General features: G+C 50.9%; 8 protein-coding genes, 2 non-coding genes and 1 pseudogene across 11 annotated transcripts; 6 read left to right on the plus strand and 5 right to left on the minus strand.

Annotated features, from left to right (window-relative positions):
- Positions 1-184: 184 nt before the first annotated feature.
- Positions 185-1885, minus strand: LBRM_10_1330 (conserved hypothetical protein; the record flags this gene model as incomplete). The annotated part of the gene is made up of 1 exon (XM_001562850.2): positions 185-1885. One exon carries the CDS (start codon positions 1883-1885, stop codon positions 185-187), a length of 1701 nt encoding a protein of 566 aa, XP_001562900.1.
- Positions 1886-2986: 1101 nt separating this feature from the next.
- Positions 2987-3907, minus strand: LBRM_10_1340 (conserved hypothetical protein; the record flags this gene model as incomplete). Its single annotated transcript, XM_001562851.1, has 1 exon — positions 2987-3907. One exon carries the CDS (start codon positions 3905-3907, stop codon positions 2987-2989), a length of 921 nt encoding a protein of 306 aa, XP_001562901.1.
- Positions 3908-4565: 658 nt separating this feature from the next.
- LBRM_10_1350 lies at positions 4566-4967 on the minus strand (annotated as a pseudogene). The gene has a single exon. A coding segment is annotated over exon 1 (402 nt).
- Positions 4968-7455: 2488 nt separating this feature from the next.
- LBRM_10_1360 (hypothetical protein) lies at positions 7456-8193 on the minus strand (the record flags this gene model as incomplete). Its single annotated transcript, XM_001562853.1, has 1 exon — positions 7456-8193. One exon carries the CDS (start codon positions 8191-8193, stop codon positions 7456-7458), a length of 738 nt encoding a protein of 245 aa, XP_001562903.1.
- A 486-nt stretch (positions 8194-8679) lies between these two features.
- On the plus strand, positions 8680-8752 carry LBRM_10_tRNA1. The gene has a single exon. It is a non-coding gene; the product is annotated as a tRNA-Lys (tRNA).
- A 164-nt stretch (positions 8753-8916) lies between these two features.
- On the minus strand, positions 8917-8989 carry LBRM_10_tRNA2. Its single transcript has one exon. It is a non-coding gene; the product is annotated as a tRNA-Asn (tRNA).
- Positions 8990-9306: 317 nt separating this feature from the next.
- On the plus strand, positions 9307-10023 carry LBRM_10_1370 (conserved hypothetical protein; the record flags this gene model as incomplete). Its single annotated transcript, XM_001562854.1, has 1 exon — positions 9307-10023. The coding sequence occupies one exon, from the start codon at positions 9307-9309 to the stop codon at positions 10021-10023; it is 717 nt and encodes a 238-aa protein (XP_001562904.1).
- A 722-nt stretch (positions 10024-10745) lies between these two features.
- Positions 10746-11732, plus strand: LBRM_10_1380 (conserved hypothetical protein; the record flags this gene model as incomplete). Its single annotated transcript, XM_001562855.2, has 1 exon — positions 10746-11732. The coding sequence occupies one exon, from the start codon at positions 10746-10748 to the stop codon at positions 11730-11732; it is 987 nt and encodes a 328-aa protein (XP_001562905.1).
- Positions 11733-13456: 1724 nt separating this feature from the next.
- On the plus strand, positions 13457-14419 carry LBRM_10_1390 (conserved hypothetical protein; the record flags this gene model as incomplete). The annotated part of the gene is made up of 1 exon (XM_001562856.1): positions 13457-14419. One exon carries the CDS (start codon positions 13457-13459, stop codon positions 14417-14419), a length of 963 nt encoding a protein of 320 aa, XP_001562906.1.
- Positions 14420-16206: 1787 nt separating this feature from the next.
- On the plus strand, positions 16207-17163 carry LBRM_10_1400 (conserved hypothetical protein; the record flags this gene model as incomplete). Its single annotated transcript, XM_001562857.1, has 1 exon — positions 16207-17163. One exon carries the CDS (start codon positions 16207-16209, stop codon positions 17161-17163), a length of 957 nt encoding a protein of 318 aa, XP_001562907.1.
- A 1900-nt stretch (positions 17164-19063) lies between these two features.
- LBRM_10_1410 (conserved hypothetical protein) lies at positions 19064-20011 on the plus strand (the record flags this gene model as incomplete). Its single annotated transcript, XM_001562858.1, has 1 exon — positions 19064-20011. One exon carries the CDS (start codon positions 19064-19066, stop codon positions 20009-20011), a length of 948 nt encoding a protein of 315 aa, XP_001562908.1.
- Positions 20012-22218: the final 2207 nt, after the last annotated feature.

The following is a 22218-nucleotide window of genomic DNA, read 5'->3' on the forward strand; positions in this document are numbered from 1 at the left end:
CAACTGATAAACTCGGATGTATAAAGCCGTCGAAAGCAGTCGTTTGATCGTGCGGATATCGGAGGCAGTGCCTTCGCAGCCTCAGTGCCGACGCGGGGGAGGAGGTGACGTAAAGAATATGCGACGAACTCCATCTCTGCGTTTCTGCCTCGCCGCAGGACTAGCGAGTGGCCTCTCCGCACCATCACGAGAACTCGCTTCGCAGGGGATTTCCCTCGCTGCTCTGCTGGGCAGGAGAAACGCGGTATCCACGGGTCGCCATCTCTCGCCCATATGGAGTGGTGTGCAGCCCGGCAGCAAGCAGCGCATGATACAGTCGCACCCGTGGATCCTTCATAATTTCTTCGTCAGAGAAGCCCGAGATGGACGGCCTCGTGGCTTGGGCAAGCGTAGTGTACTGCTTCGCTTGCGCGCTCGAGGTGGTCGCTTTGAGGAGACGACGCGGGTCAGTCTCCACACCGATTTGTTTATCGACGGAAGCGAAGAACCGCTGCAACGCTTCCTGCCTCTTGGCCCTCAGCGCGAGCAGTTCGTGCTCGTGCTTCTTCTGCTCATAGTGCCGCTGTTCGTCTCGCTGGCGTCGGTACTTGACCCGCTCTTCGTTGCGGTGCATGCGCGCTGCTTTCTCCTCCTCCAGTGCCTGAGCCTGCAGCTCCGCCAGCTCCCGCTCCTTCTGCCGCAGCGCCGCCTGCTGTACTTCGTACGCCTCAAAGAGACGGAGGCGCTCTTGAAATTCGATCGCACGCTTTGCCTGCAGAGCCTTCTCCTTCGCCGCCACCGCTGCTTGCATCTGCACCTCGATGCTCTGACGGTGTCGCAGCACAGCCTCATAAGCGGCACGCTCCGCTGTAAGGTGTGCGTGGCGCTGATTTTGTGCGGCAACACGCTGCCGCGCAGCCTCCGTCTTCTCTTGCCGCTGCTTTGCCGACTCCTGAGCAACAAGAAACGCAGACTCGCATGAGGACAAAAGAGAGGCGTTTACTCGCTGGAAGTCTGACATGGCAGCCTGCGAGAGCACTCGCTCTTTCCGAAGTGCTATAGACTCTTCAATGGCCACATGAACCTGAGCGGAAGGCATGCCCGGATATACCGCCGATACCCGTTCTGTCAAGGCCGCCATGGTGGCTGCTGAGATATCAAACTGTCGTGCGTGCTGTCCCATCCTCACGATGAGCTCCACGGTCTGAAGCACATCTGGCGGCGTTGCGATAGCTGTGGAAACGCTAGCGTCCTTGATACGAGCCAACACCTCCTCCTCCACGTTCTTCAACGCGGCCTCAAAGGTATCGCGCAGCTGGTGTGCTGGGTGGTAGCTGTCGCACAGTGCCGCAAATGTCAGCTGTGCTTGTCGGGCAACAGCACGGCACTCGGCAACGGCGTTCGGCTGGTGCTCGAGGTCCGCAGAAGGCTTAGCAAGTGCCGCCATGTTCGTCTCGCACTTTGTGAGCTCCGCCGCAATCCATTCGCGAATGTGAGCGACCCGATCCTCCGCAGTTGAGCTAGAACTATTTTGAGATTCTTGTGCAGTGGATGTGCACAGCAGCGCATCAACCTCTGTCAGCTGCTGGGACAGGAAAATCTTCAGCGCGGAAAGTTCCCGGTGGTGGCACTCATTGTCGGCGTCTGACACTGCATTACCAAGACCCTTCTCCATCGCAACCAGCGCCGCCTCGCATGTTTCCTGTTTAGCATTGAGAACGTCGCGCTCGTGCATCCACTGGACAGCACGGCGACAAGCTTCTGCGTCACTCTTGAGTTGCCGCACCTTTTGCCGCAGCGAGCTCGCTGCTTCCTTGTGCTTTGAGCTGCTTTTCCTCCACTCCTTCAGAGCGGCGGCCTGCACACTTGCGCTCGAGAACGCATTGGCGCGGGGAGAGGCATGCATGAAGGATCCTCTTCTCCGCTAACGTCCTACGCGCAGGTAGACGTGACAGGGTGCAATAATAGACTGAAATGCGATTGCGCAAATAGGAGGAGGGAGAGAAAGTGGTACGGGGAGGATAAGAGAAAGTTGTGATAGAGATCGGATACGTCACACATTTGTGCACTTCACCGCTCGGCTCAGGCGACTGCCACAAGTGCGGCAGTCGCCTGATATGAGAGCCTACAGCACAACAGAAAGGGTCTACAAACGAGCCTTGGTAGTCCATTTCACGGAAATTTATGAGCTAGGATCTGAGACTCAGCCGAAAAAAACTGAAAGCGGTGGGATACCGCCCCACACCCAGGTGAGAAAACAAAATGGAGCGAATGCGTTGTGGAGAGGATGCAGACGATTAAAAAAAGAGAATTGTGTCAGAAGATAGGCATGGCGCACTCCAATACATCTTCCCAACTCGTCCTAACAGGCAAGTCTCCCATTTCCGTGCAAGAGCGTACCAATTTGGTATCCCTCCGCTCGCGCCCACGATCCCTCTAGCCTGGGTAAAGCTATCAATGAGGATTGCTGCCTTGATGGTATCACCAGGTAACACTACGCACGAACAGGTAGACTTATGTGTCCCTCTTTTCCGTCACCCAAGGATCGCTGTCATGGCGGGTAATCAAGAGAGTATATTGGGGAAAACCCAAATGCTTACCATCACTTGATTCCTCGAGATCTGAGATGAACATAATGGGGTAAAGAGAAGATGAGTGCTTGGAGAAGCATGCCATTGGAATGGCGGAGAGTGCCTTGACTCAGACCTCTCAGCACCCTAGTGTCTTTCGGCCCATTCTCCCTCGCTCCTTCCCGTCAAAGGTTGTCAAAGAAAAGAAAAGGTAGAATGAAAACAGCGAAGGAAACAAGGCAAGGAGGCAAAACTAAAGACACAAACATCAGGCAAAAACACTTACCGGTGCAATGAAGCGGAAAAGAAGGGTGTAGTTCGATGGTTACAGTAGACATGAATGTGACGACGACGGCGCACATTGGTGGGATTGCCTCGCTTGTAGTGATCGAGAGGGTAAGCACTAGACACTTCCGCCGACAGAGGCTGCGTGCCGACTAGTCTAGGCGTGGCTTTTGAGTGTGAAGTTGAACCTTCCCACTGCTGGAGAAGGAGTAGCTGCACCGTCCAGCAAGAATTCCACGACTTCGCTCTGCGACACCTTGCGGAGCTAGCTTTCGTATCTTTTCCCGCGCTGCTGAGGATGATTCGCAGATGTTACGAATGGCAAACTCGGCCCACTCTACCATGCCTGGATTCTCCTCGTCAATCTGAGTAGCGGAGAGGATGTTGAAGAGAAACGTGTCGCGCTCGACAAGCGCCGCGCTCACATCGACGTTGTTGTGAGTCAAATTGGCTATAAGGCGCATGCACTCGGTCTTGAAGCCCTCTGGAAAGTAGCACAACTCGTGATCACGTTCCATACTAAATACTTTCTCGAGATAGTCAAGGGCGTTGAAATCTAGCATGTACTTCTGCAAATCTTTGCGAAGATAGTGGTGAGCAAGCAGAACAGAGGAGAGGACCTCGAGGGAGAGAAGAGACAAATGAGAGCCTCGCTCGATCCATGCAAGAGAGCCTTCCGCAAAATCCTCCACACTGCTGTTCCGCAGCACCTTAGGTGGCGTTGTGGACTGAGACGAAGCAAGCTGAGAGGTCGGCGAGTCCGCCCCCCCCTCGCCCTTGCGCCGCCGCCACTCCAGCAGCGTTTGATCGTACACCGCTCTTGCAGTACCTAAAGTCAAATCAACCATCCGCTGTAGCACATGCATTAGCTGCGTCATGGGATCAGGCTTCGTCTCGCCACTTTGGTAGGCGGCTTTCTCAGCAGCCTGTTCGTATTGGAACTTGAATGCCATATCACGCAGGCTATCGAAGCTAGCCAGACAGATAGCGAGGACGTCATCGATCTTTGGCCCAATCTTTGTCAGTTCCGCCTGGTTCACATCGGCAATTCGGCCACTTGAAGAGACAGCCATTGACGTTTTCACCTTCCCCTTATCGTTGTGCCTTATGCGCTTAAAAAGGGGTATGAAAGAGGTGGAAGCAAGAGCGGTGAAATGTTACACTATTACTGATCGGCAATACATACAGAGCACTAAAAGTACACCTTCACAGTGCTACAGGAAAGTCCCAACAAGTGGTGTTGCGGTGTAGTGCAATGCGCTGCAGATACACTGCATGGCGAGAATAGAGAGGGCAGGAATCAAGTAGGCCACGTTCAGGCATCACGATTAGGGGTGAAGGAGTGGTGAAACGAAAAGGTAAATGCTGAGTGCCCTGCCGCAAGGCAGTGAGAGCCAACATCGTTGTGAGTTACCAGCACGATCAATAGAATCTGCCGAGCAGCGACCTAAGCTTGCCAGACTAATCACAGGAGTTTGACCAGCAGCAGGCAATAACTCTCGCAATTCAGGTGCATAGGTAGCACGTTCATTAGGCACACATACAGCCCACTTAACAATTTGTTTTTTTTTTTTTTTTTCGATTAAAGATGATGAATAAAAGTGTGGGATTCATCTGTCGATCACGCACAAGGGATTAACGGGTGTAAATTAGTGAACCACTTCCCTCCTTTAGTACGAGCTAAGGAACTGAAAGCGCAGGTATCACTCAGCTCTTCTAGCGAGCTAACACTCATCGAAAGCGCGAGCCAACACCTCCAGGCTTCTGGAAAGAAGCCTCCTGAGGCGAGACGCTACCCCTTGAGTTGACCACCTCCTCAAGCTTCACACCTGAAGGATTTGCCTCTAGAAGGGCACGCCCAGGTCCATCGATGTAGTACTTGGGGTTAGGACAAGACGGTACCTCGCAGTATATCGGCGCACAAGCAACCCACTCCCCGGCAGCACGAAACTTGTGTCCGCATGGACACTGCCACTCTCGCTCCTCGAAGAGCTTGTTCGTGATCGCCTTTGCTTGACTCCACGCTTCAGAAAGCCTTGGCGGCGCCACTCCAGCGGAGGTGGTAAGAGCCTTTCCGGCACGAGAACCGGCGCTCCGGCCAACTATCATCTTCAACTTCTCTAGAAAGATCATTGCCTTTGTGTAAATTACTAATGAAGCTGAGATCAGGGATGCCGAGCACAACAATCACAGAAAAAGAGAAAGGGTAAGCAAAGAACAGTTGAGAGGACAACGAGATATCGTCGAAGAGAAGCCTCAAACGCTAAAGTAACAAAACAATGTGCAGAGACCTATCTCATGCGGCCACGTCACCCCAACAAAAGCGTGGCAAAGAAAATCCAGATAGACCACACCCAATCATATTTTTTCTTTTCCAAAGATATTACGTTCCCTGAAGGCGAGGGGCACCTCCGTGCGTAGTATCCAGGCTCCAGTACCCACTCTGTGTGGGGAAGCCAGGCAGCCCCCCTCTCCCTGCCAGTGCGGGGCCACCCCTGGTGGTGACAGGGTGAGGCACCTACGACGTGTCTAGGTTCGAGCGGCGTACCGCCACTGATGCCGGCGGCCAGGTCGTGGGTGGCGCTGCGCCGGAGGGGACCTGCGACTGCGAACCCGTGTTGCGCCTGCGTGTGGGGGGCAGAGTGCCAGCGCGACTGGAACGCACCACACCCGGTCCTCGCTGCCTAGTGGTGTGGGGTGCCCGCGCCACCCCGAAGAGGATGCACCGGGTGGCGGCCGGCATGATGAGCGCGGCTGTGAGGCGAGCTGCGGAGCGGTGGTGTGCAGAGGCTGGGGCAGGGGCCGTGCTCAGATGGCCGGGTCGGCGCATTGCTGTAACGCGTGTCTCGATGGCTGCTTCGCACCCCGCGGTGGGTGTGTGGCAGGCCGGGTAGAGTTGGGGGGTTGAGCTCATGTTGTATGGCAGGGAATGTACACGCCAAAAAAAAATTGATAGAAAGAAATATGCACCGTTGAGTAGTTGGCCAGGAAGGTGGGACCCAAGGACAAACATCTGAAATTAGTTGGCGTCTAAAAAAAATTATTTTCCGGGTTCACCACGGTAGCCCTCAGGGAAAAAAAAGGCAAACACATCCAGCGTCTTTCGCCACGCCTGGCGAGCACTATGTATTGCTATTTGAATCATTGGGAGTTTGCTTTTTTTCGCTCCCTGTTTATACCCCTCTTGAAATACCTTGGGGTCTATGGCATAAGGATGGCGGCGCAGAATACCAGGCCGTTTCATTGCTTGCAGCACTACAATAGAGTTCGGTAAATTTAGCCTCAAATCTAAACCCGTCTCTCTGAGACATAATGTGTATTCGAAGGAGACAGAGCACCTAAAAAAAAAAATGCATAAGATGAAAGGAAATATGAGATGGGAGAATCTTTAATTATTTTTTTCTATACCTAAGAGCTTAGAGAACGGTAAATGCAACAGAGAACATTGTTGCACTTTTTTTTGTACTTCCCAAGTGAGCTACTAAGCGCCATTAATATGTCGATGTGCTAAAATACATAGACGAGGAGACTTGTACCAGCCACATCTAAGCCTTACTTGAAAGGCAGTGAGGGAGAGAGACTCAACTCTTGCAGAAATGAAAACGAGAAGCGACAGAGCACAATGCATTTGGTTTTGCATTTAGGTATAGTTCTCTTGATACAAAATATCGGTATTGTCACTTATTTCTTACCTATTGCTGCCCCCAAAAGAGAGAGAAATGCCATAAGAAAGTACGCAGTGAGTCTGAAACAGATGGGACGACACCAGATCAATGCCGTTGAATGAATTGGGAAAGTGACACCGACCCAAAATCTACGGAAGGGTATCTGTCGAGCACTTTTCTTCCGTTTGATGTCCATGTGACGTAGTAGAGCATCGGCACGTAAACAACTTCAAAACTTGACCGTAACCATGCCGATTGTGGCTCACGAATGTCGAGAACGTCAACGTTGATCGTGCGCCTTGTTTTCAGAGCATATAGAGTGTTGTAAACCTTTAAGCTGCTGACATCTAGTGAATCATAAAAAAGGAGGTAGTGACTTGAGTTGCCATCGGTAACGGCTTTTATGATGTCCTGTGTGGTGATACATGGCCGAAGAATTACGTCTGCATTTGCAACAAGAGCAATAAAAAAAAGAGAAATGAAAATAGCTAGGGTTTGAATGGCTCGCATTATCCTTTCTTTGATAAAGCGCGATCTGTTCGATAGATTCTTTTGTGGAAGCACAGAGGGAGGGGGAGAGTAGGACGAGCGATACTGTCATACGAATGGGTCTAAGAGAACGAAAGAGCAGTGCAACTTTCTGATAAGAAGTTAATCCCAGTGACATCTGCAACTTTTGTTTAAAAGCCAGTACAGGAAAATGGGCGAACCTTTGGTGGGGAAAATTCGAAGAACAATAAAAGGTAGGGCTCCGCGCGTCCGAAAAAAAAAAAAACAAGTATTTTTTTTTCTTGAGAATCTTTGATGGTGATGATACAGAAGCAAATATGCTCGCGGGCAGAACGCTTTTCTATGAATGCGGCACAGGTAAGTGTCTTCATGAGGATTGCTCCATCCCTAAAGCAAGGAGATAGAGGTTGCCAAATAAAGCACAGAGACATCAAGCTACAGTGCACCTATGACTTATTCAGCGTACCAGGTTCACTGCGGAAAACATACAGCAAGTCGCTCGCTTCAGATTTTGAGCATCCATCGACGCTATGAGCGAAAAACGCGCACACAGGCATTTCTGCTTTAGCAACGACTTCCTTGCCGCTGCGCACGTCCAAGAGCTGCACATATGACTCGTTAAGCCGTATCTGAATGAAATTATCAGTTACATCGTACGCTACGACGCAAAAGTCATCCAATGGCACCGGTACTACAGGGAGTGTGTGCAGATGTATTTCAACATCGAAGACTGTGAGTATACCGCTTCTCAGCCAGAAGAAACGACGCGAAAGCTCAGTTAGCGAGACACGTAATTTGGATTCTATGGAACCTTCTTTGATGGTGTAGAAAATGGCGTCTCGCACAGTGCCATTCATTTGCAGGTGAAGGACAAGATTGGCACCGTTTCCAAAGCAGATACCAGCGCTTTGCAAATCTACCCTGTATGCGAACAAAGCGATTGCGTTTGAATCCGAATCTCGCAGAACGTTGTCTTGGCTGCTAAATAAAAGTGACGCAACGAGACCGCTAAACGGCGTGTAGCCAGCGGCATCACCACACTTGAGACAGTAGTCGGTACCAGTGGCTTCTTCATGATAAAATGGGGCCTCGAGAAAATCTTGATGACAGTGATCACACGTGTAGCCGTCTTTGTAATCCGGCTCAAGTTCGAGTGGAAGCCAACTGTGGTGTCGGAGAACCATCTAGAAAACGCGTAAGACCACGCATACCACCCGCTACAAAGCGTTTGTATTTTCCACTTTGTGGTTTGTGCTCAGGTGGGAAACTCAAAGGGGGGGATAAAAGCAGGAGAAAAAATAATGCACAAGGACATCATAGCAAGGAAAGAAGATTTATTGACTTCATGCTCGAGCTCGAAAGGAGTGATTCATAGTTTTGCTTGTTTCACTTCGAAGCTGAGGTGCGCCGCGCAAACTCAATCGAATACAAAAACCACTAAGCGCAAGCCCAGAAAGAAGCGCTGAGCGTGGTCGCTGCTACTGCTCTGAAAAGCATGGCTTTCCAACAGAAATAAGGGCATCAGTGGGAGAATGTGTTCTTTCCGTTAATTTGGTGTTTTTCCCCCTCCAATGCACACGGTCAAGCGCAGCTCTAACTGAGAGCGCCCTCCTCCCCAGCAAAGGCCCACATCTCTGGCAGCGTCTAGGCAATCAGGCTGCTATAATATAGCATTCCTAGCTCAGTCGGTAGAGCGCACGGCTCTTAACCGTGTGGTCGTGGGTTCGATCCCCACGGAGTGCGCTTTTCCTTTCATCTAACTACCACCTCAAGAAAAGAACATCTGCGCCATTCAAAAATCAAGGCGGGTCCCTGGTTTGGCAGTCAGGAATCTAATCCGCGGATCAGCTGCGAGCCGCCGACTTCACTTTTTGAAGAAAAAGTGAAGAATGGGAAGTGAATAAAAACTCCTCCCGTTGGATTCGAACCAACGACCTGTAGGTTAACAGCCTAACGCGCTGCCGACTGCGCCAGGGAGGACGCATCAACGAGCTCTTTCTGCAAGGCACCTGAACGTGATATACAAGACGATGGGGCGCTACGGAGCAAATCTTGGAATCCTTCCAACAGCTTTCCAAAGACCGTATCAAATACGCGTGGTATTGTGCTTCACAGACCAAACACCAGGCACAGCATGCAAAGAATTCAACAGCCGTTTTTCTCTGTTTCACAAGAGACTTTATCATGTCGTCATCCTTTTCTCCCTCTTCCTATCACCCTCTTTGAGGTGCAACATATTTAGCTTGCCGCCCCGATTCAGAGCAAGACTGGGCACCCCTTTCCTCTCTCTTGGGGACATGCACGCATATGCTTGTCGCCTCTGCGCATCCCCCTCTGTGATGCCCTTTCACACAGACAGGATGCGCGAATACCATCAATGCAGCCAATGCCATCTTGTGTTTGTACCCGATCGCTTCGTGTTGTCAAATGCGGACGAAAAGGCTTTGTACGATTTACATGAGAACGTTCCTGGTGACGCCGGTTACGAGAAATTTCTCTCTCGTGCAGCAAAGCCGCTCGCAGATTTCTTTCCTCCTAACGCCCATTCTGAAGCGATGCAGGGCCAGCGCCGAGGCCTCGATTTTGGGTGTGGACGCGTACAAGTTTTAGCGCACATGCTCTCCACTGCTCCTTACAATTTCTCCATGGATGCATACGATTTATACTACTTTCCAGAGAATAGGCACTTCCTTGAACGCGAAGGGCACTATGATTTTATTACAGCGACTGAGGTTCTTGAGCATTTGCAGGACCCGTTTTCAGTGCTTCGCACGCTGTGGAGGTGCATCCGCATTGGCGGTGTTTTGGTAATTATGACAAAACGTGTACACGGTACAGTTGATAGCTTTTGTAACTGGCACTACATCCGTGACCCCACACATATTACGTTCTTTCATCAAGATTCCTTTCAATGGCTTGCAGACTTTCTCCCGTCCGAAGGCGAAGCGTGCGAAGCACGCTTTGTAAGCGCCGATGTAGTGCTTCTCATAAAACAGCAAAACAAGGAGATTTAGGAATCCTTTTAATCAATGAGCCTCTGACATCCAGTAAAGAAGTATTGCCGTTCTTCGCAAAATGCCCCCAAAACAAAAAGTGATTCTTTCTGGTATCTGGAATATGCATACACTTTCTATGACCGACGAAAAAAAAGAATGTCTTTCTTCGCTTTTTCAACCCCTTTTTTGCCGCGCATGCAGAAAACTTATGATCCCTAAAAGAATTAGAGAAACAATATTTCGGGCTTCTCCGAGTATCGTCTTTTACTTTCATCCCCGATTGTTTCTCTTTTCTTTTTATTGCTCTCGTTTCCAAGATCGTATGCATGCAAACGACTCACACATTTCCACTCTAAGTGAAGCTTCTCGAATTTCATGACAGTCTCACTGAGTGAAGCAGTTCATCACAAGAGATATTTCACCTATCGTCTATCACTTCGTAGCTCTTTTCTGTGATAGTACAGTGGGTTCCACCCCTTTGCAGTAAATCTTTTTTTCTTCAGTTTTGTGTACCTGATCAATACATATCTCAAGGTTTAACACTTTTTCGCATTCCTTGTATTCTGCAAAACGATAACTCTCATATATATTTTTTCACCTTGTTGTTTGAGTTTGCTCTGCCATCTTAGTCTATTGTATACCCTTTCAAACGCTCTCATCTACAGATTTTTTTTTTTTACTTACCCCATCTCTTTAGTATCACCTTTCTCTGCTTCTACTTAGCAAAGAAAAAGGATCGAATGGGCTCTCCAGCGCCATATTCTGCGCCCAAAGAGCCGAGAGAATGCATGATGGTGGCGAAACGTAAAGAATTTGAGCGGACAAAGGTGGTTCAGGAGGCCACCTTCATTACATTCAAAGGACTAGACACACACGACGTATACAACTGCTGCGTTCCTTTTAGGATCAATGGCGTCTACCACGTATTTGGGCGCACCGAGCGTCGGAACGAGTGGGTCAGGTCTTTTGTTCGCCTATTCCGCCAGACCGGACACGATGAGTACACCCTTGTGGAGCACGCAATGCAGTGGCAACTGGAAGACCCGTTTATTGTGAAGGTCCAAGGTGAGATGCTTTTCGGCGGTGTTCGTGTCACTAAGGACCACGGAAAAGTGTCTGGCTATATGTGTGATTTCTATCGTGGCACAATAGACGACCTGCACTACTTCACTTCTGGCCCCCAAAATATGAAGGATATTCGTCTTGTTGAACTGGCGGACGGGAGGATTGGCATTTTTTCCCACCACAAAACTCACACAACTTGCACAACTGGTTTCATTACTATTGATTCGCTTGACAACCTTTGCTCGCAGATCATCGACGCTGCAAAGCCGATTGACCACACGCTCTTTGGTGACGCATGGGGTGGTGTCAACCAGCCGTACCTCCTGTCGACAGGTAAAATCGGCTGTATTTCTCACCACGGCTATCTCGCCAAAGACGTGAATGGCGAGGTAATTAACGTGTACTGCATCACGTCTTTCGTGTATGATCCGCTGACGAACAAGTGCTTTGAGTACACGATACTTGGCACGAAAAATTGTTTCCCGGAGTGTCCGGCTAAGGCACCGAAGCTGATGGACTGTGCGTTCGCCTCCGGGATTGTTATGCGTGACGATGGTAAATGCGACCTCTACAGTGGTGTGGGCGACACGCGGCAGGGCCGTATGGTGATTGAATACCCGTTTGAGGGGTACGGGTCCATCGTAGACAATGTCGACTTTTGATGCCTCGTTGAGCATACACCAAATCGAAGAGAACATCTGCAGAAAAAAAAATGTAGCAATGTTCTTACTTTTACCACACTAAGTGTTCCAACAAATTGCATCTGCTTTTTTTGAGTTCTCCTTATGACCGTACTTTCAGCGCTGCTACATTTAACTCAAACATTCTCTTTGCTCCCCTAGGGATTTTCTCTCAATACATATATCAGACTTTTCTGTTGTCGCTGTCGCTAATCCACATCTTGTATTTCGATTTGCTTCAGTACTCACCGCCATGCCCTGCAGTAAGCTTCCACTATTGTCAGCGGCCTATCCAAAGTGAGCGTTTTTTTCCTTGCTTCATGCAATCCTAAATTTACTTTGTTACAATGGACACACCTTCGTGCGTAGTATCCAGGCTCCAGTACCCACTCTGTGTGGGGAAGCCAGGCAGCCCCCCTCTCCCTGCCAGTGCGGGCCCACCCCTGGTGGTGACAGGGTAAGGCACCTACGACGTGTCTAGGTTCGAGCGGCGTACCGCCACTGATGCCGGCGGTCAGGTCGTGGGTGGCGCTGCGCCGGAGGGACCTGCGACTGCGAACCCGTGTTGCGCCTGCACGTGAGGGGCAGAGTGCCAGCGCGACTGGAACGCACCACACCCGGTCCTCGCTGCCTAGTGGTGTGGGGTGCCCGCGCCACCCCGAAGAGGATGCACCGGGTGGCGGCCGGCATGATGAGCGCGGCTGTGAGGCGAGCTGCGGAGCGGTGGTGTGCAGAGCCTGGGGCAGGGGCCGTGCTCAGATGGCCGGGCCGGCGCATTGCTGTAACGCGTGTCTCGATGGCTGCTTCGCACCCCGCGGTGGGTGTGTGGCAGGCCGGGTGGAGTGTGGACTACATCCTGTATAGCAGTTTGGATGTGCTGAAACATGTGAGACTGCTTTTTTTTTTTAACTAGTTTTTTTTTTCTGATTTGATGCTGAGGTAATGAGATAATAAAGGAATCATACATCTTTCCGGAAGACGGTAGTGCTTTTTTCTTATGGGGGAGAATGCCGGTTTTGTTTTCGCTGCTTTATACACTACACGTAGCTCAGTGGCACACTTCTCTTTTTGTTGTTAAACTGAGTGAATTTCCAAGAGAGCGTGTGTGCCTTTTTTTTTGCACGTAGGACACACGCTAGTGCTTCGCGTCAGAGTATATTTTCAAGTCTTTCGCTTCGATGAAGTACATACTTGATTTGAGAACTATAAGCGAAAAGGCAATTACAGCAATATATACCGATGCAATCGTTGCTCTAGTTTCGATGATCTGGAGCGAGTAAATAGCAAATATTGAATTACCAAATATCATATCGTCCACGTTATTGGTGACTTCAAGCCTGTACCCAAGTACGGAAAAAAGGACGGCATGATACCTCACCTTTGGATGGCGAATTTGTCACTGTCTGGTGTTTTTTTGGTATGCAGCGTTCAGTGAATGGTGACTGAGCTGGGTTCTCTCCATTTCGAGATCCCTCTCTCTTCTCTATTTTCCTCTGCTTCTACCATTCGGTCTGCTTTGCTGCAAAATATATTTGCTTGGTGTTTTCACGCCAACATTTGTTGTCGATAGTGCCTGTGTAACACAATACAAGCAAAACAGCAAAGAAAAAACACAGCCGAAAAAGAAAGGATACACACACACACACACTCAACCACCCACCCACACGCACACACACACAAAGCGAGAACACCAGCGGGTTGGCAGCATGGGGCTTCTCAGCTCAAAGCCGTGCTCATTGCTTCCTGCCAAAGAGGCATTTGAGCGCGAAAAGAAAATCTATGACAAAGCAGTCTTGTCGTTCGAGGGCGTCAACGGGTACGATGTCTACAACTGCTCTATTCCATTCACCTACAATGGCAAAACATACATCTTTGGCCGCGTAGAGAAGAAGGATGAGTGGGCTCAGTCAAACACCATACTATTCGAAAAGGTAGGCGAGAATCATTACCGGCGACACGCGGCATCTGTCACATACAACTTGGAGGATCCGTTTGTGGTGAAGATCCATGGTGAGATGGTTTTTGGTGGCACGCATGTCACAAAGAACGGCGGCAAGGTGGCCGATTACCGGTGTGAGTTCTACCACGGCACACCTCTCCATCTCAAGTACTTCTCTTCTGGTCCTTCAAAAATGAAAGACATTCGTCTGGTGGAGCTGGCCAACGGCAAGATAGGCATCTTTACGCATTTTCGCACAGAGGGCTCATGCTTGACTGGCTTTGCTACCATTGACAAGATTGAAGACCTCACAGTGGAGGCTATCAACTCTGCAAAGCTGATCAACCACCGTCCATTTGGAGATGCATGGGGAGGCCCGAGTCAGGTGTACTTGCTTTCATCTGGCTTGCTGGGATGTATTTCGCATCATGGCTACCTCCTCGATCAGAAGGATGTTCAGCTCCGGATTTACGCTTGTACTTCCTTTGTGTTCGATCCTACCACGTACGACGTGCATAACTTCAAAGTCATCGGAACCAAAGGGTGCTTCCCGCCGTGTGTACCAAAAGTACCGTCCTTGTCAGATTGCGCTTTCGTGTCTGGGATCGAAATGCGCGATGATGGCAAGTGCAACCTGTACAGCGGCATTGGGGACGTCGCCGAGGGGTGTGCAGTTATTGACTACCCTTTTGAAGGATACGGCAAGATCGTAAGCGACGTCGCCTTCTAAGACGCTTTGAGGGCTGGTGCTATGGCCTGCGACAGCTACAGTCACACCAACAGCAATTTTTCTTTGACAACCTTTGACGGGAAGGAGCGAGGGAGAATGGACCGAAAGACACTAGAGTGCTGAGAGGTCTGAGTCAAGGCACTCTCCGCCATTCCAATGGCATGCTTCGCCAAGCACTCATCTTCTCTTTACCCCATTATGTTCTTCTCAGATCTCGAGGAATCAAGTGATGGTAAGCATTTGGGTTTTCCCCAATATACTCTCTTGATTACCCGCCATGACAGCGATCCTTGGGTGACGGAAAAGAGGGACACATAAGTCTACCTGTTCGTGCGTAGTGTTACCTGGTGATACCATCAAGGCAGCAATCCTCATTGATAGCTTTACCCAGGCTAGAGGGATCGTGGGCGCGAGCGGAGGGATACCAAATTGGTACGCTCTTGCACGGAAATGGGAGACTTGCCTGTTAGGACGAGTTGGGAGGATGTATTGGAGTGCGCCATGCCTATCTTCTGACACAGTTCTCTTTCACCTTTTGTTCTTGCCAAGACCATTCGTACAAGTGAATGCGTGCGGACCTCTTTTTACCAAAAGCTGACAAGGAAGGAAGTACAAGAAAGAGGGAAGGGGGAAAAGAAACTCTTTTCTTGAATCGGCTGCGTGGACAGCATCTGATAAACATGATATGGACGAAGACGGAACGTTTCGAGTCGCTGTCTGAAGCTCTATGCTCTCTTTTTGCCTCATTTACTGGGCTGAGTCTCATGTTGGCGTTGATTTCTTCCGTGTTTCTCTTTCACTTACAGCAGATGGCATAACGTATTTTTTTTCATTTTGTTGCTTCTTCTGTGCTGCTTGTCTTTCCATTTTATCCTGTCTTCTGTTCATGCTTCTTCCTCACGCTAGCGAGCTGAATGCTTCCCTCTTTCCTTCATGAATTTTTTTTCCTGAGCTTCCTTTCTCCCTTTTCCTCAATATAGGTTTCTGAAACAGCAGTGCGCGGAGCGGCCCCCCAGACGGCCGCGACGGGAGAAGAAAAGGAAGTCCACTGGTACTCCTGTTTGTGGAGGTTTTTTTTTCTTTGCATTTCGCACACTCACTCATCCGCAGACGACTTAGCTCGCTGATTCTAGTCTCCTCGCAAAACCACCAAAGGTAGAGGGATGAAGGCAAACATTTTCATGCAGCAAACACCCGAGAGGTATAGGTTAACAAGTAACGTTGCCGCAGTGATATATCTCACAGTGTCAATTTCTTTGTCCATGCCATCGCAGTCAAGTTGTACCTCTGGTAGAAAACAGGGTATGTTTCAGTTGAAGGAGTCTGGAGAGGGGAAGCGCCCCGACCTCCTTGACAATGACGCTTTGCATGCCATCAGCTCTTTCCCTCGTTTAAAAACACTACCCTCTTCTGTCGTGTCGTTATTTCAGGCCTTTGCTGCGCTTTTCTGTCGACCTTGCTCAATCACTTGTCTCAGCTTTCCATGTATAAAAGTGTTTTAAAGGTCCTCCGCAAACGTACGACAACTCACACGGAAATACAAGCAAACAAGACTCTCGCCTTTGCGGACTCGAGACAGTGGGTCAAGAAGGCTGCTGAGAAAACCACCCACAGGTTTTTTCTGTCGCCCGTTCACCTCCTAAGCAGCCCCTTCTACAAGATTTAAAAGAGTAATCAGCGGTGAAAAAGCGATTAAAAAACACAGAATAACAACACTTGCCTACACACCCTTATCACGCGCACAGACTTTCTCTGTTCCTTTCCCCATTTAGCCTCACAAAGAAAAGATGAGCACGTTTGAAAAAGTAAAGGAGGAGAAGCTAGAGTTCGAGAAGAATTCCGACCAGCACATCTATGAGAAGGCTCTCCTCACCTTCAAGGGCGTGGATGGAATGGATGTATACAACTGCTCTGTGCCCTTCAAAAGCAACGGCCAAACTCACATTTTTGGTCGTGTGGAGAAGCGGTGTGAATGGGCCAACTCTTTTGTGCGGTTGTTTGTGGAGACGGGCAAGGATGAGTTCACTCTGGTACCTGACAACATGGTGTGGCAGCTTGAGGACCCGTTCGTGTCAAATATCGATAATGAGATGGTCTTTGGCGGGACGCACATCCGGAAAACGAACAACCGCGTCTGTACCTACTACTGCGACTTCTTTCGCGGCACTGCGGAGAGCATGAGCTACTTCACAACGGGCCCTGACAATATGAAGGATATTCGTCTTGTCACGCTAGCCAACAATAAGATTGGCGTCTTCTCGCGACCGAAGACGGCCGCGCACGCCTTCATCGGCTTCACAGTGATCAACAACATAATGGAGCTGACACCAACAGTTGTCGAGGAGGCTTCGCCTCTCAATGTCATTCACGCCGGTGCCTGGGGCGGGGTGAATCAGGCGTATTTACTGAGTTCCGATAAGGTGGGGTGCATCAGTCACTACAGCTACATCGACAAGGACGAACACGGCAATGATATCGCTGTGTACACCAACTATTCCTTCGTCCTGAATCCATACATACGTGAGGTCGAGGACGCAAAAATTATAGGGACCAAGGGCTGCTACCCCAAGTGTTCCCCAAAGGTTGACAAGCTGCTCGATTGCGCTTTCACTTCTGGCATTGTCATGCGCGAGGACGGCCGGTGCGACTTGTACAGCGGGTTAGGAGACGCGTACGAAGGCCGCATCACCATCGACTACCCGTTTGAAGGCCATGGAACTCTCATCGACAACCTGAACTTCTAAATAGCAGTGCGCGCTCTTTTGTAGGCGTAGTTTTCTTTTCCTCCTCGTGGCTTGCCATTCGTATTCTGCTTTCTTGTGTTGTCCTCCCTCATCTTCTACTATTCAGTATTGCTGCGAATTTGAAAGAAAAGTGGTTCCATCATCTTACCCCTCCTTTCTCGTTCCGTCCTCCTGCACCCTGATGACAGGAATATCTCAGCGTGGCATCAGGGTCTACTACTCTGTGTGGGGAAGACGGGCAGCCCCCCTCCCCCTGCCAGTGCGGGGCCACTCCTGGTGGTGACAGGGCGAGGCACCTACGACGTGTCTAGGTTCGAGCGGCGTACCGCCACTGATGCCGGCGGCCAGGTCGTGGGTGGCGCTGCGCCGGAGGGACCTGCGACCGCGAACCCGTGTTGCGCCTGCGTGTGGGGGGCAGAGTGCCAGCGCGACTGGAACGCACCCCGCGGTGGGTGTGTGGCAGGCCGTGTAGAGTAGGGGGCCTGAGCTCTTGCTGTATGGCAAGGGATGGACAAGTCGAAAAAATGTGCTTCTTTCTTCGACACCTTCGAATGATATCTTGCAAGCTGTTGCGTATGCGCTTCTTTTTTTTGCTCTTGCGTGCGTAGCGCTGCATGTCTTGTTGCTTCTTTGGGCTGCTTGTAGCTTTGCTGGAACCGTCTACCCACACCTACGCCGGTCGCCTTGCAGCCTCTCAGAGAAGCAGATCGGTGCTTTTTGTCAGCCAACGGCAGCACAGCACAAAGAAGACTGACGTGAATGAGTGGGAGTGAAGGCACCTCACTGTTTCCTCGTTACACCTCGCCCCCTGATCTGCCTGCCTGTCTTCTTCGATGAAGGGAGAAGCACCGCTTCGTTTTGTGCCAAGAGGTGGGGAGTGAGAAAGGAAGAGAAGAGTGCGAGATACAGACAGGGATACAGAGCCTGTGAGTCTCCTTGCAGTACCTACCTTGGAGGCACTTTCTCTTTTCTCTTGCTTGGCGTAGGTTGTTCTCCACCCCCTTTTCTCCTCGCTGTCGACCGACAAAAAACCCAGAGAGGGTTCATCGCTACGGTAGTGGTTTCAGTTGCTTGCGAGCGCGCAGGGCAACACATCGTCTCTCTCTCTCTCTCTGCATCAAGCGCGCAAAAAAAAAAAAGTTGCACAAAGAAACATGAAAGCAATTTCATCTTTCTCCCTTCCCATTCCATGCGTCGAGTATCGGCGGACTCAGAGGGGAGGGTGCTGTAACGGAGATGAGGCAGTCGCCCCTGATGTCTCTTTAGGTGTCATCGAGGAGGATAAGTCGTGAGGTATGTGATGTGGATAATGAAAGTGCCTTTTTTCTTTAGTGTTTCCCTCGGTAGCATCGCAATTTACAGCACTTTACCTCTCGAACCTCCTCGCAATCGCACCTGCCGCGGGCCGATATTCGTGCGAATTTGTGCCTCTCTACATGCAGCCTGGTCGCTTGCTCTCCACTTCCCTACGGCTAGCACTCTTTCGATGGCCATGCTGCCACAGTGGCCCCTTCCCTTTTCCTGTACCTGTCGTTCTTGATTCAAAGGTGTGCAAATCCTTTATTCTTGCTTCCTCCTCCCCCCATTCTTCCTCTTTCTACTCTCCACCCCCTCTCTAGCGATGTGGTCTTGCCTTATGTATGAGGCCTCTAGCACTGCGCACTCCTTTTTCGTCGTTGACGTACTCTCCGTCCTTATCTTTTGTGCGTGTTGCTTCACCTTCTTGTGTTGCCTTCTATCCACCGCCTCCCCCCACGCTCATATGCATGAGCACACTTGTCTCGCTCACTCTTACCACTCGACATATTTAAGAACTTAAGAGTCTCTTTCTTATTGCTTAGACAGCGCCACCGTACCCGCCGACCCTCCACTGCCCACTCGCTGAAAAGAGCACCCCAAAATGAAGCAAGTGAAGGCGACCTTTGAGGCCAACAAGCGCATCTACGAGAGCGTGCTGCTCACTTTTAAAGGTGTTGAGGGTTATGACGTGTACAACTGCTCCGTCCCCTTCTTCTACGGGGGAAAGCTGCACATCTACGGCCGCATCGAGAAGCGCGAGATTTGGGCCGCGTCGCATGTGCGCCTCTTCGAGGAGACGGGCAAGGATGAGTTTACGGTGGTACCGGAGCTTAGCTGGGAGCTGGAGGACCCATACGTCCAAAATGTGAATGGTGAGATGATCTTCGGCGGCACTCATGTCCGCAAGAACGGCAACTGTATCCTCAGCTACTACGGCTACTTCTACCGCGGCACGCCTGTGGACTTGAGCTACTTTACAGCAGGACCTGACTACATGAAGGACATTCGCGTGGTTTCACTTCAAGATGGCCGTATCGGGGTCTTCTCGCGGCCGCGAGTAGGGAGAAAGGCCTCTATTGGCTTTGTAATTCTGAACTCCATCTCCGAGCTGAGGGCCGAGGTAATTGCTAAGGCACCGGCACTCGACATCCTATCGGAGAACGCGTGGGGTGGTGTCAACCAGGCCTACCTCCTCTCCAGCGGCAAGGTTGGCTGTGTCGGACACTACAGCTATGAGGACAAAAATGATAAGCAACAGCCGCAGAACGTCTACGTGAACTACTCCTTCGTGCTTGACCCTCAGAGTCGGGCGATCGCGGATGGGAAGATCATCGGAACAAAGGGCTGCTACCCACCGTGCGAACCCAAGATTCCTCTCCTAGCAGACTGTGTTTTCACCTCAGGGATCGTGATGCGCGGGGACGGCAAGGTGGATTTATACAGCGGTGTTGGCGACAGTCACGAGGGCCGCATCGTCATTGACTATCCTTTTGAGGGCCATGGCTCCATCGTTGGTGATTTCAACTTCTCCATGACTTCCTCCTTGTGATCGCTCTCAGCTCTTTTGCGTGTAGGTAGGTGAGCGAGGATGGAAGGGGCGTCTGAAAGTCATGTCATTGCACAACACTCGTTCACACTTTGCAGCGTTTATTGTGACACGTTGCCACAACATACACAAGCGTAACGTGCTGGTTACCCCCCCCCCCCCCCCCCCCCAAAGAAAACCACGACAGTGCAGGGCAATGAAGGCGGACATATCTATTCATTTGCTTTTCTGTTCTCTTCCTTCTCCTCTATCTTCCCCCTTCCTCTCGCACTCTTGCTTGCTTCGCCTGGTTATCCTTGAAGTCCCCATTTTCCCTTATTATTTGCTCTCCCTGAAGGCGGGGGGCACCTCCGTGCGTAGTATCCAGGCTCCAGTACCCACTCTGTGTGGGGAAGCCCGGCAGCCCCCCTCTCCCTGCCAGTGCGGGGCCACCCCTGGTGGTGACAGGGTGAGGCACCTACGACGTGTCTAGGTTCGAGCCGCGTACCGCCACTGATGCCGGCGGCCAGGTCGTGGGTGGCGCTGCGCCGGAGGGGACCTGCGACCGCGAACCCGTGTTGCGCCTGCGTGTGGGGGGCAGAGTGCCAGCGCGACTGGAACGCACCACACCCGGTCCTCGCTGCCTAGTGGTGTGGGGTGCCCGCGCCACCCCGAAGAGGATGCACCGGGTGGCGGCCGGCATGATGAGCGCGGCTGTGAGGCGAGCTGCGGAGCGGTGGTGTGCAGAGCCTGGGGCAGGGGCCGTGCTCAGATGGCCGGGTCGGCGCATTGCTGTAACGCGTGTCTCGATGGCTGCTTCGCACCCCGCGGTGGGTGTGTGGCAGGCCGGGTGGAGTGGGAGAGGGTTGAGCTCATGTTGTATGGCCTAATGAACATGTTGGTAATAACAAAGCCCTTTTCATTCCCGTGCTGCGTACTGTGCAGCTCACGCACCCTAGCGCTTGTACGAAGGCATACGCACGCACCAAACATGCACGCGAACATACGGACTTTTCAGCTTTGTTTTTCCCCTCTCTTTATTTCCCTCGTTCAGCTTTCGCTGCTTCTTGTCGCTCGGGGGTGCTTCTCATTGCTTTTTTTTTCACCTTCATTTGCGCGCGTCACTGCACGTGTGCGTGCCCATGAAAAAAAGTGTTTATTACAGCGGCTATACGCTGATTGTATGTACACGCGTGTGATTCAGGGAGAGAAATAAAGGATCAAGACAGGCAACTGCACCACCGCGCAAAGTAATGTGATGGGAAAAATGAAACAGTCCACGAAATACGCCTTCACTGGGTGCCCCATGAGTACATGAGTGTGCTGTCGTTGTAGCGCCAGCATGTGACAGCTGGTACAGCTATTTGAGAGAACACGCTCAGGGCCTTCTTTTCATTGCTTTCTACAAACTGTTTCTCTCGCCCCCCTTATATGATACATTTGTGCCTCCGCCATCGTTTGCATGCAGTGTTGACTATCATTTTCCCTTCCTTCATCCCAATCCACCTTTGCCCTTTGTTTTCGATATATTGGGTTTCCTCTATCTCTCGCATTTACACAGGACTATTTCCCTTCCTCTCCTGCATCAACACGCCTTGGTGCCCACTCGCTGCGCTGCTTTGCTTTATCCTTCGTCTAGGCGCCTTCACTACCCACATTATTTTCTTTTATTTTGCTGCGGGTGCGCTAGTGGTCGCTTACTTCACACGATCTTTCTCCTTTGCACTTCCTCTCTTGCTTCATTTCACCCAGTTCTCGCCACGCCTTCTCTGTATTGTGCGAACTATTGTCGTTTGTGCCGTTTTCCCCGTGATTTCACTGCGTCTTTTCTCTCTTGCTCTCTTTCGCAGAAAACATGGCTATATAAACACACACACTCACACGTACGCATGCGCATCGACACGCACATGCCATTTCCTCAATCTTCCTTCTCTCATCTCTTTTTTTGATGTTCTCAAGTTCTCCCCCATTTCGGGCTTTTCCTCCTCACCTTCTCTCGTTTTCTCCCCCATCAGGCTCCGACCTAATTCCTGCTGCTTCTCTCCGGTTGTTTCTTTTCTTCGTATTTTTTTTTTTTTCACCACATTCTGCGCCCCCTGAAGGCGGGGGGCACCTCCGTGCGTAGTATCCAGGCTCCAGTACCCACTCTGTGTGGGGAAGCCCGGCAGCCCCCCTCTCCCTGCCAGTGCGGGGCCACCCCTGGTGGTGACAGGGTGAGGCACCTACGACGT

Source organism: Leishmania braziliensis, chromosome 10 (assembly GCF_000002845.2).
Source record: "Leishmania braziliensis MHOM/BR/75/M2904 complete genome, chromosome 10".
NCBI lineage: Eukaryota > Euglenozoa > Kinetoplastea > Trypanosomatida > Trypanosomatidae > Leishmania > Leishmania braziliensis.